General features: G+C 40.4%; 1 protein-coding gene across 1 annotated transcript; it reads left to right on the top strand.

Moving 5' to 3' along the window:
* The first annotated feature begins 647 nt into the window (after positions 1–647).
* acap2a (ArfGAP with coiled-coil, ankyrin repeat and PH domains 2a) lies at positions 648–24,276 on the top strand. The gene is made up of 24 exons (XM_052134336.1): positions 648–849; positions 2,756–2,813; positions 4,878–4,997; positions 5,224–5,277; positions 6,468–6,526; positions 6,819–7,002; positions 7,180–7,224; positions 7,313–7,408; positions 7,508–7,582; positions 7,704–7,715; positions 9,444–9,556; positions 9,982–10,033; positions 10,141–10,241; positions 10,327–10,435; positions 11,278–11,483; positions 13,337–13,406; positions 13,497–13,591; positions 13,786–13,979; positions 14,127–14,228; positions 15,628–15,720; positions 16,040–16,257; positions 22,219–22,328; positions 22,960–23,070; positions 23,834–24,276. Exons 1-24 carry the CDS (start codon positions 797–799, stop codon positions 23,973–23,975), a joined length of 2,472 nt encoding a protein of 823 aa, XP_051990296.1. The 5' UTR covers positions 648–796; the 3' UTR covers positions 23,976–24,276.

Below are 24,276 nucleotides of genomic sequence, written 5' to 3'. Positions count from 1 at the left end.
GGGGGGATGGGGGGAGGTAATCAGAACAATCAAGTACCTGACTTTAGAATACAAATCTGTGATTAATGAGCCAATGTTTTCTGGCTAAAATTAGATGATTTCCTATTAAGTCAATAGGGACAATGGAATGTTTGGACATAGAAATATTATGGCGCACTGATATGACTTCATTTAGCAGTCCAGTTCTATTTATAAAAAATCAGTGGTGGAGATGCATCCTAATGCCAGGTGTGAACGGTGTCCATATGATTATAGGCCTAACAGAAAAAAATTTGAAACTGAGAATTAAATAATCTTTTCTATCCTATTTCGTTTCCACCAGAAATTCATTTATAATTGCTGTCTAATACCGATGTAAAAGGCGTCCTGACTTCAAGTCTCTTGTTACTCCAAAAGAAATATTTAACACTCTGGCCTCCCATACTTCTCGGTTTTAACGGTACGTCTGTTCACACTAGGTTCGGCCAATCAGTGAGTACAAGCCAAACGTCACGTTACTTCATTAATATTCATGAGTCAAGCCTTCGCAAAAGTAGGAGTGGTGAATCCGCTATCCGGATGGGGCGCAGCGCTACTGTATCATTTGGGATGCTTCACCGTCGGATATATTCACACCCGGCGCTGTTCAAAACAATACAATGACCGAATTAGTAATATTTGCCGCCGCGTGCACTGTAAATGGTTTGGATTTCTTGCGTTAAACGCAAACGTATTGTGAATCATTGTAATTATTGTGTCTTGTGCTCTTGGGATCACCTCCAGACATCAGTGTCATCATTATCATTCATTCATAAACATGAAAGTGACGGTGGATTTTGAAGAATGTCTCAAAGACTCGCCGCGGTTCCGGTGAGTTCGATGCTTATTACAATCCATAAATGTCCTGCAATACACGCGCAAATGATGCACAAAAGCGGCGCTCCTGCATCACTCTGTCCTCATGAATCCAACTGGCTCCGTTTCAACCCCTATTGAGCTGCCTACCTAGAAAACGTCTCTAGGCATCGTTTGCTTGTTACGAACGTTCCATGGCAGTCTAAGTAGGCAGCTCATATGTTTTAAGTCACAGCCATGTAGTCTCGCCTCTCCCGCTGCATCGTCAATGGCTGAGATGCGCTAGTATAAAAATGATATGTTTCTGTCCATTAGAAATGTTTACATTGTGGCTGCTCTATAGGCTATTTATATTTTATGGCATATAATACTGTATGTGTATTAATGTCACCATGGTGGGTTAAACCTTGTGTGTTTGATATAAGAAGTGTAGAAACACGTCATGCTAGGGTGCATTTGGATTATAAAGACAGCAACGTGAAAACATGATTTTGATTATTCTGATTATGTATTCGTGTTCATCATCAACACATGGACTTTCATTTACCAGGGCAGAGCTTCTTGTGGATGAATCTCATGATTTGAGCTTTTCTGGACATCGCCTGTGTTTGATCATGACTGGAGATATTCAGTCACAACATGCTATTTCCATTATGATATTATGTTATACAATTAAACAGTTAAAACTGAAATATTACTTGCTTTGATGAAGATAAACACACACTTACTTACATATTTTGAATGAAATAATTACACTTATAGTGCTTTTCTGACACTGCACTCAAAGTGCTTTTACATAGTGGACTCAATCACAACCAGTATATTTTAACATGATTATTCAAGAGTTTTATCTACTATTAATGTTTGTATTGTACTACACTTATCAATTTATGTGGTGAAACTCATGTTATGGCTGATATGAGTTCAGTGGAAGACTTTATTATTTTAATATTATATTGTACAGACTCACTTGATAATGCAGGCGAGCTGCAATACTACAATAGTATGTCTATACAATGCTCACACAACACAGTAAACTAAAAACATAAAATGATTTAAAAAAATTATCCCCAACATTCAATAATGATGGGGATAAAACATACTTTATTAAACATGAAAATAATATGCTTAAATATGCAATAAATCAGTTACAAGAAGTCCATTTCAGAAGTCATGAATATTAGTAAACGTTTCACAGTAACTTTCCCCAATAGTGTAGATACATCGCGATCGGTTAACACACGAGTAATGTTTGATTCATACAAGCATGACAAGCAATATAAGCTTTAACAACCTTACCAGACAACATATGCCAATTCCAACCTGAAAGCTCAAAATACAAATAATTTTTATACTGATTATTTGTGTACTCAATTAATAATAGCAATTTGTTAATTTGTAACCAAAAACTCTCACATCATGCAGCTTTAAGTCAAGAGCCAGTTACAGAACAAGACTTAAAGAATTGAAAGACCAAGGCCATATTTGTGTGGTATACCAAGACCACAAGATTCAGTTGGCATACAGAATGACATACAACCATACTTTTGCTATTTCTTCCATATAACGAATGATATGGCAGAAATGGTTAAATGCAACTCCTTAAATTCTGGTGTGCATGTCTGTCCAATCAGAGCTGAGGTACACCTCTGTAATACATTTTGAGTAGTCATCAATATCCCCCTCATCAGAATGCAAATCATGAATCAATAGAATGCTAAACATTTCTAGTGTGTCCCAGGTCAATTTATTTTACAGTGCAAAGAGTTTCTCAAATGGACGAATCATTTAAGATGGAATTTAGCTTTTTTTTTTGCTTAGGGGCGCATTCATAACAAAGCTGCATGAACTTACAGATGTTTCATTAAAATTTTGCATCCTAATTAATGCTTTAAATCATTTCTGTAATGATGTGTTGCAGGGCCACAATAGAGGAGGTAGAGGGAGATGTTGGTGAACTGGAGTCAAAACTTGACAAGGTAGGCTTCTCCTGGATACACTACTGGAGGTATTGAATTATTTGGACAGTTAAACGTGTGAATGCCACACTTATATCATATAACAATATACACTCACTGAGCACTTGATTAGGAACACCATGTTCCTAATAAAATGCCTGACATGGTCTTCTGCTGTTGTAGTCCATCCGCCTCAAGGTTCGACGTGTTGTGCATTCTGAGATGCTATTCTGCTCTCTACAATTGTACAGAGTGGTTATCTGAGTTATCATAGCCTATCTGTCAGTTCAAACCAGTCTGAGCATTCTCCACTGACCTCTCATCAACAAGGCATTTACATCTGCTGAACTGCCGCTCAATGGATGCTTTTCTTTTTTGGCACCATTCTGAGTTAACTCCAGAGACTCTTGTGTGTGAAAATCCCAATAGATCAGCAGTTATAGAAATACTTAAACCAGTCTGTCTGGCACCAACAATCATGCCACGATTGAAATTACAGAAATCAAATTTTTCCCCATTCTAATGGTTGATGTGAACTTTAATTGAAGGTCCTGACCTGTATCTGCATGATATTATGCATTGCACTGCTGACATATGTTTGGCAGATTAGATAATCGCATGAATAAGTAGGTGTGCTGGACTTACTAATAAAGTGTTCAGTGAGTGTATACAGTATGGTTGCGTGGTATACCGGTACAAATCAAAATATTGCGATACAAATTTTTTAAAAATGGTACGATATCATCTTGTTTACCATATTAAAGTCAAAGCAAAATGTAAAGTCATTTGAGAGTTTTGAGATTAAATCAAAGACCATTTGAAAATAATACAAAAAAGTCTCGATATGGCCAAGTGTGATCATTAAACAGCAGAAGGATGTAATTTAATGAAATAATATACAGTCACATGTGCACTACAGAATGAATGAGAGGGCCTCTATGCTCTGTCATCTCCTTCACTTGCACATAAATGCAACACACACTACTAATGCTTGATTTTCATGTAGTGTGTCCAATAGGATCCATCTGCAGAGCCGCTGAGCAGTGTGTTTTGTGTATAATCAGCTATGAACTCTCAAATGACCGTTTTCACCATTGCAGCTCTGAGATTTGAGCTTGTGAGTCACAGGAAGCTTGGTCTAACAAACCCTTCACAAACAGGAAGGTCTTCAAATATCTTTCAAAACAAAAGTCCCGCTGAAATGAGAGCTCTATTCAACTGATTGTGTGAAATTGAAGACACTGTCAGAAAAATATTACTAATGTGTAATAGTGTAATATTCAACGTAGGCGCAATAATTCTTATAATAAAAATAATATAATATTAAATTGTTATATTATTATCTGTAAGCAATATCACAAAAGCAAGTGTACTGAATATCAGCATGTTGTGATTCAGCCATGGCAGACTTTTTCCTCAGTTAATCAGATTTGTTTTCATTTAATTTTGTAATTAATACTGTAAATCTCTGTTGTGCATCTTTTTTGTTTTTTACCCAAAAATAATATATTGATTATTATTGTTGAAATATTATTATTGGCTCTATATTGTTGAAAATGTACAATATTTTCATTTGCTTAAAGCCATACAGTTTGTATTTGATTAAACACAATTTGATCATAACATTTAATTAAAAAAAATTAACATGGAATCCAGAAAAATGAAAACAGAAAAGACATAATTTGTATCTTTAAGACTTTATGCAGTTCTTTGTAATTTCCTAAAAAAAAAAAAAGTTTTATTTGTTTCCCAAGTATCGAGTTAGTATCGACACCGAGGTGCCAGGGCTAGTATCGTACCGAAGCCAAACTTTGGTATCGGAGCAATCCTAGTATACACATCATACAAATTGTTTACTTACAATCATTAATGCTATCAAAATGACAATGTGAAACAGCTCCTAATTCAGCAATAATAAAAAATATACAAATGCAATTGCTATCTTTGTGACTAAAGTCTCTGGGTGTCATTTTCCTTTGACATTTTATAAATATTTACAGTAGGCCTAGGCCTCAAATGTCTGGATATTAATAGAAACACATGTTTTTGTTCATTTGCACCAAATGATAATGTGCTCTTTTGTAGCTGGTGAAGTTGTGTATAGGGATGATAGATGCTGGACGAGTATATAATCAGGCCAACAAGCAGTTTGTGAATGGAATCAGAGAACTGGCCCTGCAGTCTACCAGAGACGTGGTCATCGGGGTAAGAGACAGCCTTTTCTGTCATCTTTCTAATTTCTCACTCTTTTCCCATCGTCTGGTTTGTAATTAATCTCACAGTCTCTCAAAAGTTTCGCAACTGCTGTTTTTTGTATCCAGGATGTTTGCCTTTTGGCTCGATTTTTTGCCTCTTTTACCATCTAATCTTAGAGACCCCTGACTCAATGTTCTCCACATGCTATTCCCAATAACTGCGTTTTCTCTTCTAGTCCAGTTTAGCAGTGTTCGCTGAGACTCTGCTGGAAATGAACAACTATCATACAGTAAGAGCCCTCAGACTGAAAGTATATTTATATATGTGTGTGGGTTTACTATACGTTCTGGACAAAATTGCCCCTGTACGTTTGCTAAATGGGACAAAACCTCGCTTTGTGGATGTCCAGGGGACTGTTTTGGGACGTCCTCAAAGATAAATAATTGCATTATTTTTTAATTCTAAAAATGCAAAAAATATAGGCAGAGTTTGGGTTACTCAATTACTCAAAAAGAGTAATTGACTACAAATGACCAATTACTTCTCTTAATTTGTAATGAGATCATATTACTGATTAATTTATGGTAAAGGTAATTAAATTACTGATTACTTTATTTTAAGTTACTTTCTAAAACACTTGTTACATATATTTTTTGTTTTCATGCAACAAATTCAAAACGATGTTAGAACAGTATTTCGTCTTGTCACAGAAGGCAAACAGACATACAGTACATATGAAGATAATTTATGTTGTGTATGTTATGTATATTCTACATAAATAATACTCTTTTAGAAATATGTGTAACCCAAGTTATGTGCTTAAAAGTAATAATATCATTCGAAGGTCAGTAACTGTAGTCTTATTACAGAAATTTAAAATGTAATGCATTACATTACTTTTGAGAAAAAGTAATTCGATTACAAATAATTACCGTGTTAACAGATTACACCCAACACTGGTCTATAGTAATTATAATTAACTAGTTTATGATTTGTTCTCATTTAAGTAACTTAGTAAATGTGTATGTGTGTGTGTGTGTGTGTGTGTGTGTGTGTTGACATGCTCAGGTGCATCAAGATTGTAATTTTCATTTTCACCCTTTAACTATTTCTGTTTCTGATTTACAAAATGTTTTAGCTTAATGAATACAATTAAGGTCTGACTTTAGTGTCATATTACTATGTAATTACATAGATAATTAATGAGTAATTATAATGAACAAATTGTACTTGTGTACCGGTAATTCTTTTGGTGATCTGCTTGTAATTACACATTGGTATTACTATTGTGATAACTTGATTTAAAATAATAATAAAATCATACATTTTTTATATAACATGTACATGTAATTTAAAGTGGTACCATTATAGAGATATGCATTTATTATAAATATATTATGTACTGTATTATTCATTTTCTAATTTAACTCTGTATATAATTGCTTAGTGTAATTTCTGTTTTCTATTTATTTTCTTTAGATATTGTTTGATCAAGCCCAGAGATCCATCAAGTCTCAACTTCAGACTTTTGTGAAGGAGTGAGTGTTTATAACGTTTGCATCATTTATCCTTTTTTGTGAAGTCTGTTGTCGTGTTGATTGTTTTTGCATTTACATTTAGATCACTTCTATCCAAAGCAACTTAACTACTTAAAAAAAGAGGAATACATTACAGTGGTACGAAATGTGCCGTATTACAAAGTTTCACAAGCATCAGAATAGTAGTATTCAAGACAGATTAAAGTGTAACAAGAATTTAAAAGAATTCAAATTTTGTTTTTAGTGACTTGTTTTTGGGACCACAATGATATTTCATGTAAAACTTTTTCAGAGACTTGAAGAAGTTTAAAGATGCTAAGAAGCATTTTGATAAGGTGAGTGAAGAAAAGGAGGTGGCACTGGTGAAGAACGCTCAGGTTCCTCGTAACAAACAGCACGAGGTGGAAGAGGCCACCAACATCCTGACCACCACACGCAAGTGCTTCCGCCACATCGCCCTGGACTACGTGCTACAGGTCAGCCAACGACTCTTCATCATCATACACTTCATACACTTTGTATTCATTTCTGCAGTGAAAAGGTTGACTTGAAATTAACTGGTCAGGTTGATTAACATCAAACGTTCAAAATTCAACATTCAAGATTTTCTCGACAAACCTTCCTTTTCTAATTTAACGTGTTGCATTTTCCAGATAAATGTCCTGCAGTCCAAAAGAAGATTGGAAATCCTCAAATCGGTAATATTTTGAAGATTTAGAAGACTTAGAGGACTCTTTAATTCCAGATTTTAAGAATGTATTACTAAAATTATTCGTGTCTTTGTAGATGCTGTCCTATATGAACTCCAACCTCACATTTTTCCATCAAGGATATGATTTGTTCAGCCAAATTCAGCCACTAATGAAGCAGCTGGGCGGTCAGGTACAAACACTGCAGCATGCATTAGACACCCAGACACACATGTCCTGTGTTCGGATGTTAAGCTTTTGCAATGTACTAATGTAATGTTTTCTTCATCAGTTGGATCAGCTGGTGGTGGATTCAGCAAAGGAAAAGAGAGACATGGAGCAGAAGCATTCAACTATCCAACAGAAGGTAGAATGTGGACAGAAACTAGATTTCATTTGAAAAATTGAACTTTTGAAATATGTAACTGTAAAGAATGCTGTAAAGAAAATCGTATTGGCTAATTTCTGATTTCTGTCTGCATTTTCAGGCTGCTTTGCAGGTAAGACCTCTTATCAAATATACACTCACTTAGCACTTTATAAGGAACACAAAATCTTAATAAAGTTCCGGACGTGGTCTGTTGTCAAGTCAAAACAAATGTTCACAACACACATTGTTTCAAAGAAGCTTTACGGAAATGTATGCATTAACAGAAAATGAAACTGTAATATCTATAAAGTCTTAGAATCATCATTGTGTAGTTTGAATAAATATGATTGTAAATTTTATATAAAAATAAGTATTAAAACAATAACTGTATTTAGATCCCCAGTGAGCAAGGAACACAAAACTAAGATGTTGGTTAATGGAGAAAAATGACCTTGGGAGAAACCAGACTCACTGTGAGGGCCAGTTCCCCTCTCACTAACATCATAAATATAATGCCAATATTACTTATGTAAAGTGCAAGTCACGGTTAAATTAGTAAACTAAGTAAATGTTAAAAGATTAAATATTAATAAAATAGAAAATATTTTGTAAAAACGGTAAGATTAATGACTAATGTCTTTGAAGTCCATCCTGGATTAACTGCAGAAGTTCTCATAGATGCATTGTCCTTGTTAGTTGGCTGATGAAGGCTTTTGTTGGCAATTAATTGATAGTCTGTGTATTCCATTTCAAGATTGTAGTCCATCAATAGACAAAGGTGATGCAGGCAGAGATCAATGATGAGGTGCATCGCAGTTCAACCTGCAGGTCATTTCGGTTAGGTTCGGTGGGGTCCATCCTAAGTCCAAGGTTCAGGCAGTGGTATATGAAGTATCTGATGTCTTACAGTTGGAGTTGGCATCAGTTCGTCCTCTGAAGTCCAGCGTAAAAGACTGTTGTCGCCCATCTGCCTCAATTTTCTTTATGTTGTGCATACCGAGATGATATTCTTCTCACTACAATTGTACAGAGTGGTTATCTGAGTTACCATAGACTTTCTGTCAGCTCAAACTAGTCTGGCCATTCTCCGTTGACCTTTCTCATCAACAAGGTGTTTCTGTCCACAGAACTGCCGCTCACTGCATGGAGATCAGCAGTTACAGAAATACTCAAACCAGCCATATACAATAATGAGAATCTAATGATAATCATTTAAAAATTACGAGAATTACAACAAACTCAAAAGCAAACATCTAGATGCTTCAAAGCAATGAGAATTTGAAAGGAATTGTGCTTAACTGTAACCCTCAGAGACCCAGTGTAGCAGAACTGCAACATGTGTTTACAGCAATTAAACAATACCTATTTTTATATAAAATAAAATTAAAAAAAAGTACACAACAGTAGCTGACACTGTGAACTGTATCACAACAACAGTTTGTATGGGAAAAATTTTTTCCCATAGGATGCCATTGTTTTCTGAAGTAACATAAAATTCACTCTAAAACAAAATATGCTAAACAAAAAAATGAATGATTTGTGGATTCCTATAAACACGATCAATAAAATATATAGTCAATATATATGGGTGGTTCTCTGGGCATTAATGGTACAAAAATAGGCTTTATTTTCATCCAACATACTGTATAATCTTAAATAATATGTATGTAAAATTACATTAAAAAAAATCTACTTTTAATATTATATTTTGTTCTTTTGTTTTGGGGTTAAAGATGACTTTGGCATGTTCTTCGGGAGATTCACCCAATTATTTATCAGTATAAATGTTTTCTGCAATTGTGCAAGCTACAGTAGTTGTAGTAGAAGTTGACTGTTACTTCTCTGGTTGCATTTCAAGGATTTCTCCACTGATGACACCAAACTAGAATATAATGTGGACACAGATAATGGAATTGCAATGGAGGGATATCTCTTTAAAAGAGCAAGCAATGCCTTCAAATCCTGGAACAGGTACAGCAGATCTGCTCATCTGATCCAAATCTGTGGTAGTGAAAATGAGACCATTTTGTTTATTGGTGTGTTTGTGTTGAATTCAGTGTATGGGTCGCCATATTTCATAGCATGAGCATTTCATATCAGAATTCATTTTTCCCATCTCCATTGACATTTCCTTTACCTCAGTTGTATTTTCTTTTTCTTTTTGTTGGTTTATTTGCCCTCATCTGCTTTGTTGGTCCATACGAATGTTGAAATGACACACAAAGCTGAGCCTGCCAGGTACAAGATTATATACTTAATGTAAGGGTTTTAAAATTCTTACACCTTTTGGATATCCGTGATCATCTCAACACTGTTTATTTGTGCTGTCCACAAATACTCTCCCATAAAACGTTTTATCTTTAACAGAAATCAAGTTATTTCTCCCCCTCATATAGGCGCTGGTTCTCCATTCAAAACAGTCAGTTGGTTTATCAGAAGAGATTTAGGGTAAGTCTAGTGTAAACAGTCAAATCAAGCCGATACTCATGATCTAAAGTGGTTTTCTGCAGTTGTGTGTGTGTGTGTGTGTGTGTGTGTGTGTGTGTGTGTTTCAGGATAACCCAACTGTAGTGGTGGAAGATCTGAGACTCTGCACTGTGAAACACTGTGAGGACGTGGAGAGGCGTTTCTGTTTTGAAGTGGTGTCTCCCTCCAAGTATGTTGAAGTCTTATCTTCTCTGGGTAGTGGAATAAGATGTTGCATTGCAAGGTACACTCACGTGATCTGTGTTGTATCTCAGGAGTTGTATGATGCAAGCGGACTCAGAGAAACTGCGGCTGGCGTGGATCAAAGCCGTACAGAACAGCATCGCCACAGCGTACAGAGAGAATGGAGAGGAACACACTGTTGTGAGTGAACAACACACACACACTGAAGGAATAGTAAATGACTTTGACTCTCAGTATGTCAAAACAAACAAAAATGATGTTTACAGTAATGCACTTCCAATGGAATTCTGTGGGGCAAGGCATCGTATGTTGCAGTCATCAGTATATTTAGATGTGGAACTACTTTTCTATAGGCAGAAGAACTTCTGGTTATTCATTGCCCATGTAATTCCTATGGGTGGAGTTTACTCCATATAAACAGTACTTTGTTTTATAGTTACGTTATGTCCCTTTGTGGTATCCATGGCTGTACATTATCATGTGAAAGGTACAGGGTTTGGGAGTTTCACATACAGTAGTTATGGCATGAGTTGAACGATTGGATATAACTTTACACATACAGTGTTGGTAAACAATTTTATCACACTAATTTCATGTTAACACATATAAGAGGGGAATTCCACACGTCCTGGACCATCTTATTGCATTCTCCACTTAGCCCCCGTTTCACTGTGAGGACGCACTGATTGTGCCTGCTTAAACAAGATTTCTGGTGATTAGTGAATAAGACATAAGGTTTGTTTGCTGAAATACCATGGGCAAAAGAGGCACAGTAGTTAATGAATTCACCCCATAATGTTTCATTCGAAATATTGCTGATTTGAACGTTTTTCCTGGTGCAATGACTTGCCCCATAGACTTCCATTGTAAATGTTAGTTTGTTTTCACAAACTGAGAGATGAGTCAAAATGATTTCCTCTGGTAATTGTATCTAGAACATAAGTTCACATGTATCTACAGTGTGATTCTCAGCCCAAAGGTAATTCCAGTGTTTCTTTGTGAATATGTTTGTCATGCTGTAGAGTCTGGACAGGCAGTCATCAGTATCTCTAGGCAGCCTGGACTCTGGCTGTGAGTCAGTGAAGCCGGTTAAAATTGAGAGTGCTCTCCAGAGGGTGCAGGCCATCCCTGGCAATGAGTTCTGCTGTGACTGCGGCCAGAGCGATCCCCGCTGGTCTAGCATCAACCTCGGCATTACACTCTGTATCGAGTGCTCAGGCATTCACAGGTACTAGGACTGTGTTTACATGGGATGACTGTACTTGATTTACAAATTTTTTTCAATGTTAAAATACTTTCTGGATCCAGGAGACAATGCAGACAATTTTACCCATTCATAGGTTAATTCCTCTGAAAAGTGTAAATATTATATAAATGCAAATCATTGCTCTGTTTGTTTGAGCATCCTCCAACATTGACTTGAAAACAATCATTATTTTTGGTAATATTCCATTTGATGACACTGTGATGCAGAAATGACAAACTTTAAAGGTGCATTCAGTAGCATTTTTGATTGTCATTTTGAACTTACAGTGACACCTAGCGGTGTGGATGCAGCATTATTCAACACCAATGCCATTGTAGAAATGTAGTATTCACAGTCAGCCATGATTACTTTAATCCAAGAGTGAAAGTGTCCAGTAACAGGACGTGATCTCAGCATTGCAGCACCCATGTGGGAACCCTCTCCATGTAAATTTAAACAGCTTTTATAAGGTTACTGATATCTTATGTGAGTGGACATGATCATATACATATACAATGCTGAAAAATTACTGATTGTGCCTTTAAGACTAATTGTCCTAGTTATGCACATTTACTTTTAACAGCTCTCATTTTTCTAAATCTTTCTGTAGGAGAATGGTCTTTGAAAATCTTTGGTTGTGTTTATTGGATCACTAATATACTGCCTACTGCACAGTATACTGTATATGGCCTATTATGTTTTTTTAATACACTGCCTGGCGACAAAAAGCAAGTTGCATACTCTAATATTGGACAGTCTTTAGATTTGATTACGGCGCGCATTCGACAACCTTACCGGCCAGAGTTGCATTTATTTTTGGCCGAGATCTTGTATTGATGATGGGAGAGTCAAACTTCTCTGTACAGTCTTCTCCAGCACATCCCAAAGAAGACTTTCAATGAGATCAGAACTCTGTGGTAGCCAATTCATGTGTGAAAATGGTTCTTCATGCTCCCTGAACCACTCTTTCATAATTTGATCCTGATGAATCTTGGCATTGTCGTCCTGGAATATGCCCGTGCCATCAGGGAAGAAATAATCCATTGATGGGATAACCTGGTCATTCAGTACATTCAGGTAGTCAGATGATTTTATCGCCGGATAATGTTGCTGAGCCTAGACCTGACCAATGGAAGCAACCCCAGATCATAACACTGCCTCCAGATGCTTGTACAGTGGGGACTATGCATGACGGGTGCATCGCTTCATGCGCTTCCCTTCTTACCCTGACATGCCCATCGCTTTGAAAAAGGGTAAATCTGGACTCATCAGACCACATGACCTTTTTCCATTGCTCCACGGTCCAATCTTCATGCTCCCTAAACAATTGAAGTAGTTTTTGCCCCTACTGAACATCTTTTCCACGACCACAGGAGACGTATAAAGGAATTGTTGTTAGCTGAAACATATTAATCACTGCAATAATGATCCAATCATAGGGTCTTTAGCATCAGTTTATTTAAATCTAAACGGCGATATTTTCTTTGGCCAGGCAGTGTACAATGAGAAACAGTACGCACTTTAGTTTTTGTCTCAGAAAATAAATATGGTAACTTATTTCACATTTTAAAATCAGTTTTTTTAAACTCTAATGAAATGAGTCATGAAAAAGATAGGAGGAGGGTGCTGATTAAAAGCAGCAGGATTTGTTTAGAACATTTATGCAGAACTGACATCAAATCATTGCTCATTTTTGGGGCTTATTTCTTTGCTGCAGGATACAGCCGAGTCTGAGCCTCTTTGACCTACTTCTAAAGAGAACAAAGTGTATTTTACTTGCTGACAGATTTCTGCTGAACTTTTCCCTCATTTAATGTCCTATATATTCTTCTCAGGAGTTTAGGAGTTCACAACTCAAAGGTGCGATCTCTCACACTCGACTCATGGGAGCCAGAGTTGCTTAAGGTAAGTGTTAATGTATTCAGTTAAAATATTCGTTTTAATTTGCGCAATATGGTCAGCAGTTCTTTAACTTTATTTCTTGACTGGTTACAGTTGATGTGCGAGCTAGGCAACAGTGTCATTAATCAGATCTATGAGGCTCGTAGAGAAGAGTTTGGCGGCAAGAAACCTCAGCCTGGAGATCCCAGGTACCTCCCAATGGCTTGACTGCAGCTCTCAACCACATCAGCTCCTCTAACTTCATAACGAATTCCATATCTTTAACTCTCTGAATGTGGACACGTTCATGCATGGTTTTATTAAAGAAATAGTTTTGTCATTATTTACTAATCATTATGTTGTTTTGTGTTTACACAAACCTTTTGTGTGTGTGATATCCAAGACAGAAAATTGAGGCCTTCATCCGAGCAAAGTATGTTGAGAAGAAGTTTGTCCTGAAACCCACAGCTCAAAAGCAAAAAGAAAAGATTATGGAGTTGAGGAAACATGACAAACGCATGAAGGGGAACATGGAGTTTCTTCCCCCGCGTCCTCCACCTCCTACACCCAAACTGCGCACTACCTCTAATACCTCTGGTGAGAGCTTGTTTCTTGTTAGTCCATATAAGTTCATAACGCTTTAACTAATGTTAACATGTTACAACTTCTAATTTTAAAAATAGTATTAGTATATGTTATCTTTTTCCTCCTTTTGACCCTGTAACTGCCGTCCAATGTGAACAGCTCACCTCGGTGGTCAAGAAGTGCGCCGTGATTCACTGTTCTGCCCTGACGAGCTTGATTCTCTCTTCTCTTACTTTGACACATCCTCAAAGCTACGAAGCTGTAAGTGCTACACTTCCCAAACCCTCCTAGCAACCATTGCACTGACATTAGATCAGTGGCTCTGTCTGTTGGGTCTCAGAGCAGTTATTTGTTATTACTTATTTATTTAACCCTCGTGCCATGTTCCTCATTGGCTACCACTTCTTGTGTTCCGGAGTCAAAATGACCAACCCATTTAAATGGTTTATGAATCTCACATAATCCATATTCTGTTTTATCATTAAATATTGCATTAGTTATTTTTTCAACTTGATTTCTAGTAACTAGAACAGTAATGCAACAAAATGTTTGCGTTAAAGAGTTTTTAAATTGATATTTGTTCTGTATTAAATACAATATATCACATTTTCTGTCCTGTTTATCACACTACTTTGTTTTAACGTTTAATCAGATATTCTTTTTACTCTTTTATTGTGTAAAAAATGACATTTTAACTAAATTTGATGTGCTATTTATGACACAATTATTATTTTAATGTTGTTTCAATATATAACAAAGAAGTTTGCTTTGACACACTTTTTATATTCTCAAAACTGGCACACGCATTCTTGCTTTTTGTGAAATGTGAAAGTGCCCAAAGCACGTTGTTAAAATATTTATCCTTTGTTCCTGAGGTGTCAAGAATAGTTCAGAAGTTGCCTGGGATATCAAAGAGTGTGTGTGTGTGTGTGTGTGTGTGTGTTTGTGTGAATGAGTGAATGTAAAAGTTCTCAAAACACATTGTCATAATTTTTTCAATGTTCTTTTGTTCCTATGAAGTCAAGAAAGGTTTAGAAGTTGCCTGGGATACCAAGGAATCAAAGGTTGCGTGTGTGTGTGTGTGTGCACATGTCCAAGCACACACACTCACCCGTACACTCCATGCAATCCCACATGCCCTTTGGATTCCCAGGCCATTTCTATACCTTTGCTGCATTGGTAAAAATCATGCAACATTTCAGAGCTTGCCTAGGAAACCAAAGGGTGTGAGTGTGTTTTTGTGAGAGTGTGTGTGTATGGGTGTGTGTAGGAGTGTGTACACATGTCCGAGAACTTTATATGTGCACATACACATGTGCTCATCAGATGGTTGGACAGGCTTCTGAAATTGTTTTTGTAGCACCAGGCAAATTGCTGTCCAATTGCTGGCCATTTTTGACCATGAACACAACAGGTTTAACAAGTGAAATAAAACAAAAACATTAAAAAAAAGAAAAGAAAAGTTGATTGGGTCAAAATGACTGGAACACAACATAAGGGTTATACTGGTATGTTATTTGCTAGACTGTTGGGCAATTGGTTGCATTGTAGCACCAGTACCAGTGTGTCATTGTAGGTTTTACTGCTGCAATGTTCTGATTACACATGCATTGGTTGAAAAGGTCAGAGACCGTCTTTAATTTTGTCCATGTAATGGCAGTGAGGAGTGCAGACAGTGGTATTCAGAACAGTGCAGATGGGAGCAGAGAGATGTTGGCCTCCACTGCCTCTAACAGTAGCCTGAGTGAACCAGGTGAGTCTAACACAATACAGGTTTAGATACCCTCAGATAAACTCTAACAATCAAATGCAGTCACATTTAATGTCTTTTTATGAGGAATCAAAAGTTCCTTGATTCTTTGAGATAAAAGAGTTACATAGTATAACTTTCAAAACCCATGTCTCTTTTGATGCAATGCAACATGACACTTGAGTCCAGTGTAGACAGGGTGTTAGCTGTCTAGACCACCTTTTTTTAAACCCTAGTGTAATTACAGTAACCTTTTACATCTTTTTATGTCATGAGTAAAAGACCTATCATAATAACTATAGCTGAATATGTTCTATTTCAGAGCTCCAAGAGTCAGAGTCGCCCATGTCAGTGAATCAGACGGACTGTCCTCCTGTAATCTCTGAGCTGACAGATTTCTCTGCTGGCCCTCTGCTGTACTGGGCATCCTGTGCCTGCAGTCTGACAGACATGGTGGAGGCACTGGCTCACGGAGCCGACATCAACTGGGTCAACGGTGAAGATAACAATCGGACTCCACTCATACAAGCTGTACAGGGGGTATGTACATATGTGACAGCACATCAGATTAATGAGATCTGAATTAAAGATAATTTACATTGATTTGTAAGCAGAGGTATTCTGTAATTCTTTAGAAGTTGAGTATTGCTCAACTATATTGTTATGAAGGTAAGTGAGGACCCAAGAGCGATGTCAATGAAAATAGAGTCTTTAATGAGAATTCTTATGAAGCAAAAGATTAACACAAATCTCCTCCTTGAGAGGTATAGCTCAACATAAACAACCCGCAGAGAGGGCGAAAAATAAAGGAAGCTTCTTCAGAGCTTCTCAGGGAGTGTCCCTTTAGGCAGCAGTCGGGGGTTGTAGTGTTGCGCTGACAGGCTGTAGGCTCCCCAGGGGTGGACAAGGGTTGGGGTGAGACAGTGGTGTCCAGGTCTCTAGCAGCGCAGGGCGAACTGAACAGAACACAAATATATCCAGATAATTATCAGTGAACAGATAGCGTAGAGTGGCGGATGCCAACAGGACAGGACTGGACAGCGACAAGCAAGACAGTGGTTGTATCAGACAACGACAACCGCAAAAGCAGAGAAAGAAGTAGAGATCTAAATCAGCGGGAAGCAGGAACAGGTGGGAAGAGAATTAGCGGAGAATTAAGGGGAGATGAGGAGCAGCTGGAGGAAGAGGGAAAGGGAGAGAAGTAACCTAAAAGGGCCAGCAGAGGGCGAAAGAGTAGAGGGAAAGAACAAGAACAAAACATATTATGACAAGACAACACAAGACATGACAGTACCCCCCCTCAGCGAGCACCTCCTGGGCACCCGAAGAGGAAACCTGGCGGTTCCGGAGGAAATCATCGGTCAGCGAACGGTCCAGCACGTCCCAAGAGGGAACCCAACTTCTCTCCTCGGGACCGTATCCCTCCCAATCTACCAGAAATTGATGACCACGACCCCGGGGGCGCATGTCTAGAATCTTGCGGACCCTGTAGATTGACGCGCCTTCAACAAGGACGGGGGGGGAAGAGAGGCGAGTGGGAGCGCGAACAGCGGGCTTGATACAAGAGATGTGGAAAACCGGGTGGACACGGCGAAGATAGAGGGGGAGAAGAAGTCGCACCGCAACGGGACTAACAACCTGAGAAATACGGAACGGACCGATGAAGCGCAAGGTCAACTTACGAGAGGCGGATTTTAGGGGGAGGTTGAGAGTAGAGCCATACCCTCTGGCCGCGACAGTATCTAGGGCTCTTAGTTCTACGCTTGTTGGCAGCCTTAACAGTCTGGACCCTATAACGGCACAGGGCTGACCTGACACCCCTCCAGGTGCGCTCACAGCGTTGAACGAAAGCCTGAGCGGAGGGAATGTCGGAGTCGGCGAGCTGAGACGCGAACAGCGGAGGTTGGTAACCAAGGCTACTCTGGAAGGGAGACAGACCGGTGGCGGACGACGGAAGGGAGTTATGGGCGTATTCAGCCCAGGGAAGGTGCTCAGCCCAGGACGCGGGGTTACGGAAGGAAAGACTGTGCAAGATGCGACCAACAGTCTGATTGGCCCGTTCGGCTTGACCGTTAGACTGAGGGTGGAAGCCGGACGAGAGACTGACGGAAGCCCCAATTAAACGACAAAACTCCTTCCAAAACTGAGAGGTGAACTGCGGACCCCTGTCCGAAACGATGTCGGAGGGGAGGCCATGAATCTTGAAAACGTTCTCGATGATAATTTGCGCCGTCTCCTTGGCGGAGGGGAGCTTAGCGAGGGGAATAAAATGGGCCGCCTTGGAGAAACGTTCGATAACCGTGAGAATTACTGTTTTACCTGCCGATAAGGGAAGACCGGTGATGAAGTCTAGGGCAATGTGGGACCACGGTCGTGAGGGGATAGGAAGTGGCCTGAGGAGACCGGCAGGGGGGGAGTTCCCGGACTTAGTCTGCGCGCAGACGGAGCAAGCAGCCACGAAACGACGCATATCACGTTCTCGAGTGGGCCACCAGAAACGCTGGTGAATGGAAGCGAGCGTACCCCGAATGCCGGGGTGGCCTGCCAACCTGGCCGAGTGAGCCCACTGAAGGACGGCCAGGCGGGTGGATGTGAGAACGAAAAGGAGATGTCTAGGACAGTTGCGCGGCGAAGGAGTGCGAGCGAGCGCTTGCTTAACCTGTCTCTCGATCCCCCAGACAGTCACCCCGACGACACGACCCTCAGGGAGGACTCCTTCAGGGTCCGCGGAGGCTTCTGAAGAAAAGAGACACGATAAGGCATCAGGCTTGACGTTCTTAGAGCCCGGAGGTAGGAGATAACAAAATCGAACCAAGTAAAAAAAAGAGCCCAGCGAGCCTGGCGCGCATTAAGTCGTTTGGCGGAGCGAATGTACTCTAGGTTTCTATGGTCAGTCCAAACGATAAACGGAACGGTCGCCCCCTCCAACCATTGTCGCCATTCGCCTAGAGCTAGGCGGACGGTGAGCAGCTCATGGTTACCCACATCGTAATTACGCTCAGACGGTGACAGGCGATGAGAGAAGGTGCACGGGTTGTCAGAGAGAGAGAGCGCTGGGAAAGAATAGCTCCTACGCCTACTTCGGACGCGTCAATCTCGACAATGAACTGTCTGGACAAATCAGGGGTGACAAGGATGGGCGCGGACGTAAAGCGGCTCTTGAGGAGGTCAAAAGCCCTCTGAGTGGAAGCGGACCATCTAAAGCACGTCTTGACGGACGTGAGGGCTGTTAGGGGAGAGACCACCTGACTGAAATTGCGGATAAAGCGTCGATAAAAATTAGCGAAACCGAGAAAACGCTGCAGCTCGACGCGTGACTTGGGTGCGGGCCAGTCTATAATGGCTTGGACCTTGGCGGAATCCATCTTAATGCCCTCAGTGGAAATGACAGAACCGAGAAAAACGACAGCAGGAGCATGGAAGGTGCACTTCTCAGCCTTAACGTAAAGACGGTTCTCTAATAAACGTTGAAGGACACGGCGAACATGCAAGACATGAATCTGGAGTGACGGCGAGAAAATCAAAATATCGTCGAGATAAACGAAAACAAAAATGTTCAGCATGTCTCTTAGGACATCATTGATCAGCGCCTGAAAGACAGCTGGGGCGTTTTCGAGGCCGAACGGAAGGACCTGATATTCAAAGTGTCCTAACGGGGTGTTAAATGCCGTCTTCCACTCGTCCCCCTCCCTAATGCGTACGAGATGGTAAGTGTTACGCAGATCCAATTTGGTAAAAAACCTGGCCCCCTGCAAGATCTCGAAAGCTGAAGACATAAGAGGGAGCGGGTAACGATTCTTGACTGTTATGTCATTCAGCCCCCGATAATCAATACCCATCCTTCTTCTTAACAAAAAAACCCCCGCCCCGGCAGGAGAAGAGGAGGGAACAATGGTACCGGCGTCGAGCGCAGTAGATAAATAATCATCGAGAGCCTTACGCTCGGGGACCGACAGCAAGTAAAGTCTTCCGCGGGGGGAGTGGTTCCCGGGAGAAGCTCGATCTTACAGTCATACGAAAGATGCGGAGGAAGAGAAGCGGCCCGGGAACGACAGAACACCGTCCGCAGATCGTGATATTCCTCCTGCACCCCTGTCAAATCGCCAGGCTCCTCCTGAGAAAGAGAGACAGAGGAGATGGGGGGAATAGCAGACATTAAACATTTAACATGACAAGGGACACTCCAAGAAAGGATGGTATTTTTAGACCAATTAATAGAGGGATTATGTCGAACTAACCAGGGATGGCCTAATACTATAGGAGCAAACGGTGACTGAAAAATAAAAAAAGAGATGGTCTCGCTGTGATTACCAGAGACAGTGAGGGTTACAGGTAACGTCTCACGCTGAATCCTGGGGAGGGAACTACCGTCCAAGGCGAAAAGGGCCGTGGGATCCTTTAAATCAGTGAGGGGAATACCATGTTCTCGAGCCCAGGTCTCGTCCATGAAACAGCCCTCCGCCCCAGAGTCAATCAAAGCACTGCAGGAGGCAGAAAAGCCGGGCCAGCGGAGATGGACAGGAAAAGTAGAGCAGGACCTTGAAGGAGAGGCCAGAGTGGTTGCGCTCGCCAGTAGCTCTCTCCTTACTGGTGAGCTCTGGCCTTTTACCGGGCAGGAGGTGACGAAGCGAGTGGCAGAGGCGCAGTAGAGACAGAGACGGTTGATGATTCTCCGCTCTTTCTCCTTAGCCGAGACGCGGATGCCCCCCAGTTGCATGGACTCTGAAAACACGCCGGCGGAGGTGGATGGTAGTGCAGCGGAGAGGGAAGCAATGGAAAGCGTGGCTTCAGCACCACAGGCTCGGCGGTGAAGGTCGATTCGTCTCTGGATGCGAATGGCGAGTTCAATCGCAGAGTCCACTCGGGAGGGAACCTCACGAGAGAGAATCTCGTCCTTAACATCCGCGCAGAGACCCTCCAGAAAGCGGGCGAGTAACGCCGGCTCGTTCCAGTCGCAGGAGGCAGCAAGGGTTCGAAATTCAATGGAGTAATCTGTGACGGACCGCTTACCCTGACATAAAGAAGGCATGGGGGCCCTGAGGGCGGCCGGAGGATCGAGGTGAAGAAGGTGTATCTGCCCAGAGAGATTGGAGACTTGAGCAGCCAGGGCCTCGATGGCCTGTCGCGCAGCAGATAACTCCACCTCATGTCGGCCTAACATAACAAACACCCTGGAGCTTGACAGCTGACAGAAATGGGTTTGGAGTCGCTGGGTCCATCTTGGTCTGAGTCTACTGTTATGAAGGTAAGTGAGGACCCAAGAGCGATGTCAATGAAAATAGAGTCTTTAATGAGAACTCTTATGAAGCAAAAGATGAACACAAATCTCCTCCTTGAGAGGTATAGCTCAACATAAACAACCCACAGAGAGGGCGAAAAATATAGGAAGCTTCTTCAGAGCTTCTCAGGGAGTGTCCCTTTAGGCAGCAGTCGGGGTTGTAGTGTTGCGCCGACAGGCTGTAGGCTCCCCAGGGGTGGACAAGGGTCGGGGTGAGACAGTGGTGTCCAGGTCTCTAGCAGCGCAGGGCGAACTGAACAGAACACAAATATATCCAGATAATTATCAGTGAACAGATAGCGTAGAGTGGCGGATGCCAACAGGACAGGACTGGACAGCGACAAGCAAGACAGTGGTTGTATCAACGTGTGAAACTCTAGTGAGACTCAGACAACGACAACAGCGAAAGCAGAGAAAGAAGCAGAGATCTAAATCAGCGGGAAGCAGGAACAGGTGGGAAGATAATTAGCGGAGAATTAAGGGGAGATGAGGAGCAGCTGGAGGAAGAGGGAAAGGGAGAGTAGTAACCTAAAAGGGCCAGCAGAGGGCGAAAGAGTAGAGGGAAAGAACAAAACATATTATGACAAGACAACACAAGACATGACATATATGCTTGAAGAACTCCAAAAATGAATAAGTTCAAGCATGAAATTCTGAATGGTGCCAGCTGATAGGTTCTTTGAATTTGAGATCTGTTAGCCAATCAGCTCGCTCACATGTGAAATGCCAAGTCAGTCAGCTCGCATGGTGTAAGCCGATAGGTCCTTTGATGTGTAATCAGGTAACCACTTGCATACTCTCTCTTTGGATACAATTTAAATTTGATCAGTTTGCAAGTAAGCCGGTTTCACTACAAGAGTATTCTCTGAAACCCTCCTCCTCCCCAGCTCCAATGGTCTAGACATGCTACATGGGGACAGTTTGTAATTCTAATTGTTCAGCAGCATGTCATACATGCTTGATGCAGCATGTCTTGTGTTTGTCTAATTGTGCATACTGAAAACTTAGTATGTCTGTGTACTTCGTACTTGTCCCATTGTCTCCGTTGCAAGTACGCATAGACCAATATCTTATCAGTATGTCATACTCACATAACATGCGATGTCTTTCAGAAAGTTGTCATGACTGAACTAATTTAAAAGTGTCTGGCATTTGAAAATCAATTGTAGCTTTTACCCAGCTGCAACACTCATACAGTTTAACACTCTGTGTTTGTGTTTCAGGGATCACTGATCACCTGCGAGTTCCTGCTTCAAAACGCTGCTAATGTGGACCAGCAGGATATTCGTGGCAGAGGACCTCTGATTCACGCCACCATACAGGGTCACACAGGGTATTTCAATTAAAGTAACTTGTATAAAATTACAATATAATTTACATTTTTAATGTACAAAGACACACATGAAGACGTTATGTCATGTCACATGACACAGCAGTTATTGCAGTATTTATATGTTTGCTGTAAGGCTGTAATGCATTCATTTAAGAGATTAATCAATATGATGAGCGGTACATTTATTTGTTAAAAACATTTAACAAATTTTTACTTGTTTTTTCATCATAACAATACATAATTCAGAGTCCCACCTCTTGAAAGAAAGACCTTCTTAACAAATTGTATTGGGGTAATGTGGGCAAGGAGTTCTCTCTCTCGAACTGACGTTTCCGGCCGCCCCTTATCTCACTCTCCCGCTGATCAGCTGATTCAGCTCCGGCCGTGCTCCATCACAGCCTGGCCACACCCTCCTCCTCTTCACACAAATATATCTGGATGGGACTTTTATCAACAAAGTACAATAATTTGTAGTATTATTATGATAAAACATTTCAGCCACTGGAAACCATTGAAACAATTAACTGTATATTTAGCATACTCAAAATGTCAGATTTGTGATTACTCGCAAAACAAATTGAGAATTTACTTATATCTGTCAATCTCTTTCTGTGGATTGATCTTGTGCCAGTCAAGTATGTCTGTTCCTGAAGCGAGGGGCCAAGCAGAACACTGTGGACATTGATGGCAGAAGTGCACTGTCCATCGCCGTAGAGGCCGCCAACGCCGACATCGTCACCCTGTACGTTACACACCATAAACCCTTCTCACGGTTCCTTCATTAAAGTTTCTGATCATTGAATTCCTACTGTTTTGTCAAATTTTGATATATTCAGTAGACGTTGAACAATAGTGGATTTTGCCGAATACGATATCTAAGGTGGTGGAAAAGGCTGATAACCAGTTAATCGGCCAACATTTTTAAATGCAATTTTAAGAATCTAAAAAAAAAAAATCCTTATTGTAACCAGCACAAGCATGAGTCCAAAAGTGAATAATATCCCAGATTAAGTTTATTGTTCAGCCAAACTCCCAATAATAAGATTTGGTGCATAATGTGGGACTTTTAAATATAAACAAATCCAAAAAACACAAGGGACTCTTAATTTGAAATGACGGAGAATTGGCTCCGTTACTATGTGATTTTAGAGCATATATATTTCACCAGATGAGGTTTAATTAGGAATAAGGTTTATTATTATTCAGAGGACATGAAGTTGAAAACACAATGCATGTGCAGTGGGGGGCACGTTTCCATACAGTAGTTGCATTTTTCTTTGCATGCCTTCGCTTCAATTTAGATATCTTCATTATGAAATCAAATAACGCTGGCCACAGAGAAACACAGGGGAATTATAAAAAAAAAATTGCAGTAACCATTGGCATAGATTTTTGCCGATTACTGAGCCAAAAAGCAACTATCGGCACTGATTAATCGGTAAAACAGATATACTGGTCTACCTCTAGAATTCAGACATAAACAATTTTTCCTTTCTGTCACTCAGGTTGCGTTTGGCTAAGATGAATGAAGAGATGAAGGAGTCTGAGGGAGCATCAGGTCCACACTCTCTGTCTAAGTGTCACACAGAGCAGCAGTATAAAAAATGCATTCAAGAATTTATAACTTTACAACTACAGGATTCCTAAACTTCAACACACCACCAGCGCACAATAGTGTAATTCTTCCACCGACAGATCACGTTCAGGTATAACTGTATTTTCACTGGACACCACAACTATTGTAGATTTGACAAACATCATCCTTTACTTGTGTGTTTACAGCATCTAAGCCATATCAATGGTTTCTGAAGTCCAAGTGTGTGACATCATTCTCCAGCTAACAGCACAAATACTTTTTTCTTATTAAAAATATGCATATATTGATGGTTTATATGTATGCATCCTCATTTTTTAGCCATATCACGTATAAGGTTTTTTAAAATTCCTC

Source organism: Xyrauchen texanus, chromosome 9 (genome assembly GCF_025860055.1).
Source record: "Xyrauchen texanus isolate HMW12.3.18 chromosome 9, RBS_HiC_50CHRs, whole genome shotgun sequence".
Classification (NCBI taxonomy): domain Eukaryota; kingdom Metazoa; phylum Chordata; class Actinopteri; order Cypriniformes; family Catostomidae; genus Xyrauchen; species Xyrauchen texanus.
The sequence above is the reverse complement of the archived record's forward strand: the minus strand, read 5'-3'. Positions and strand labels throughout refer to the sequence as shown.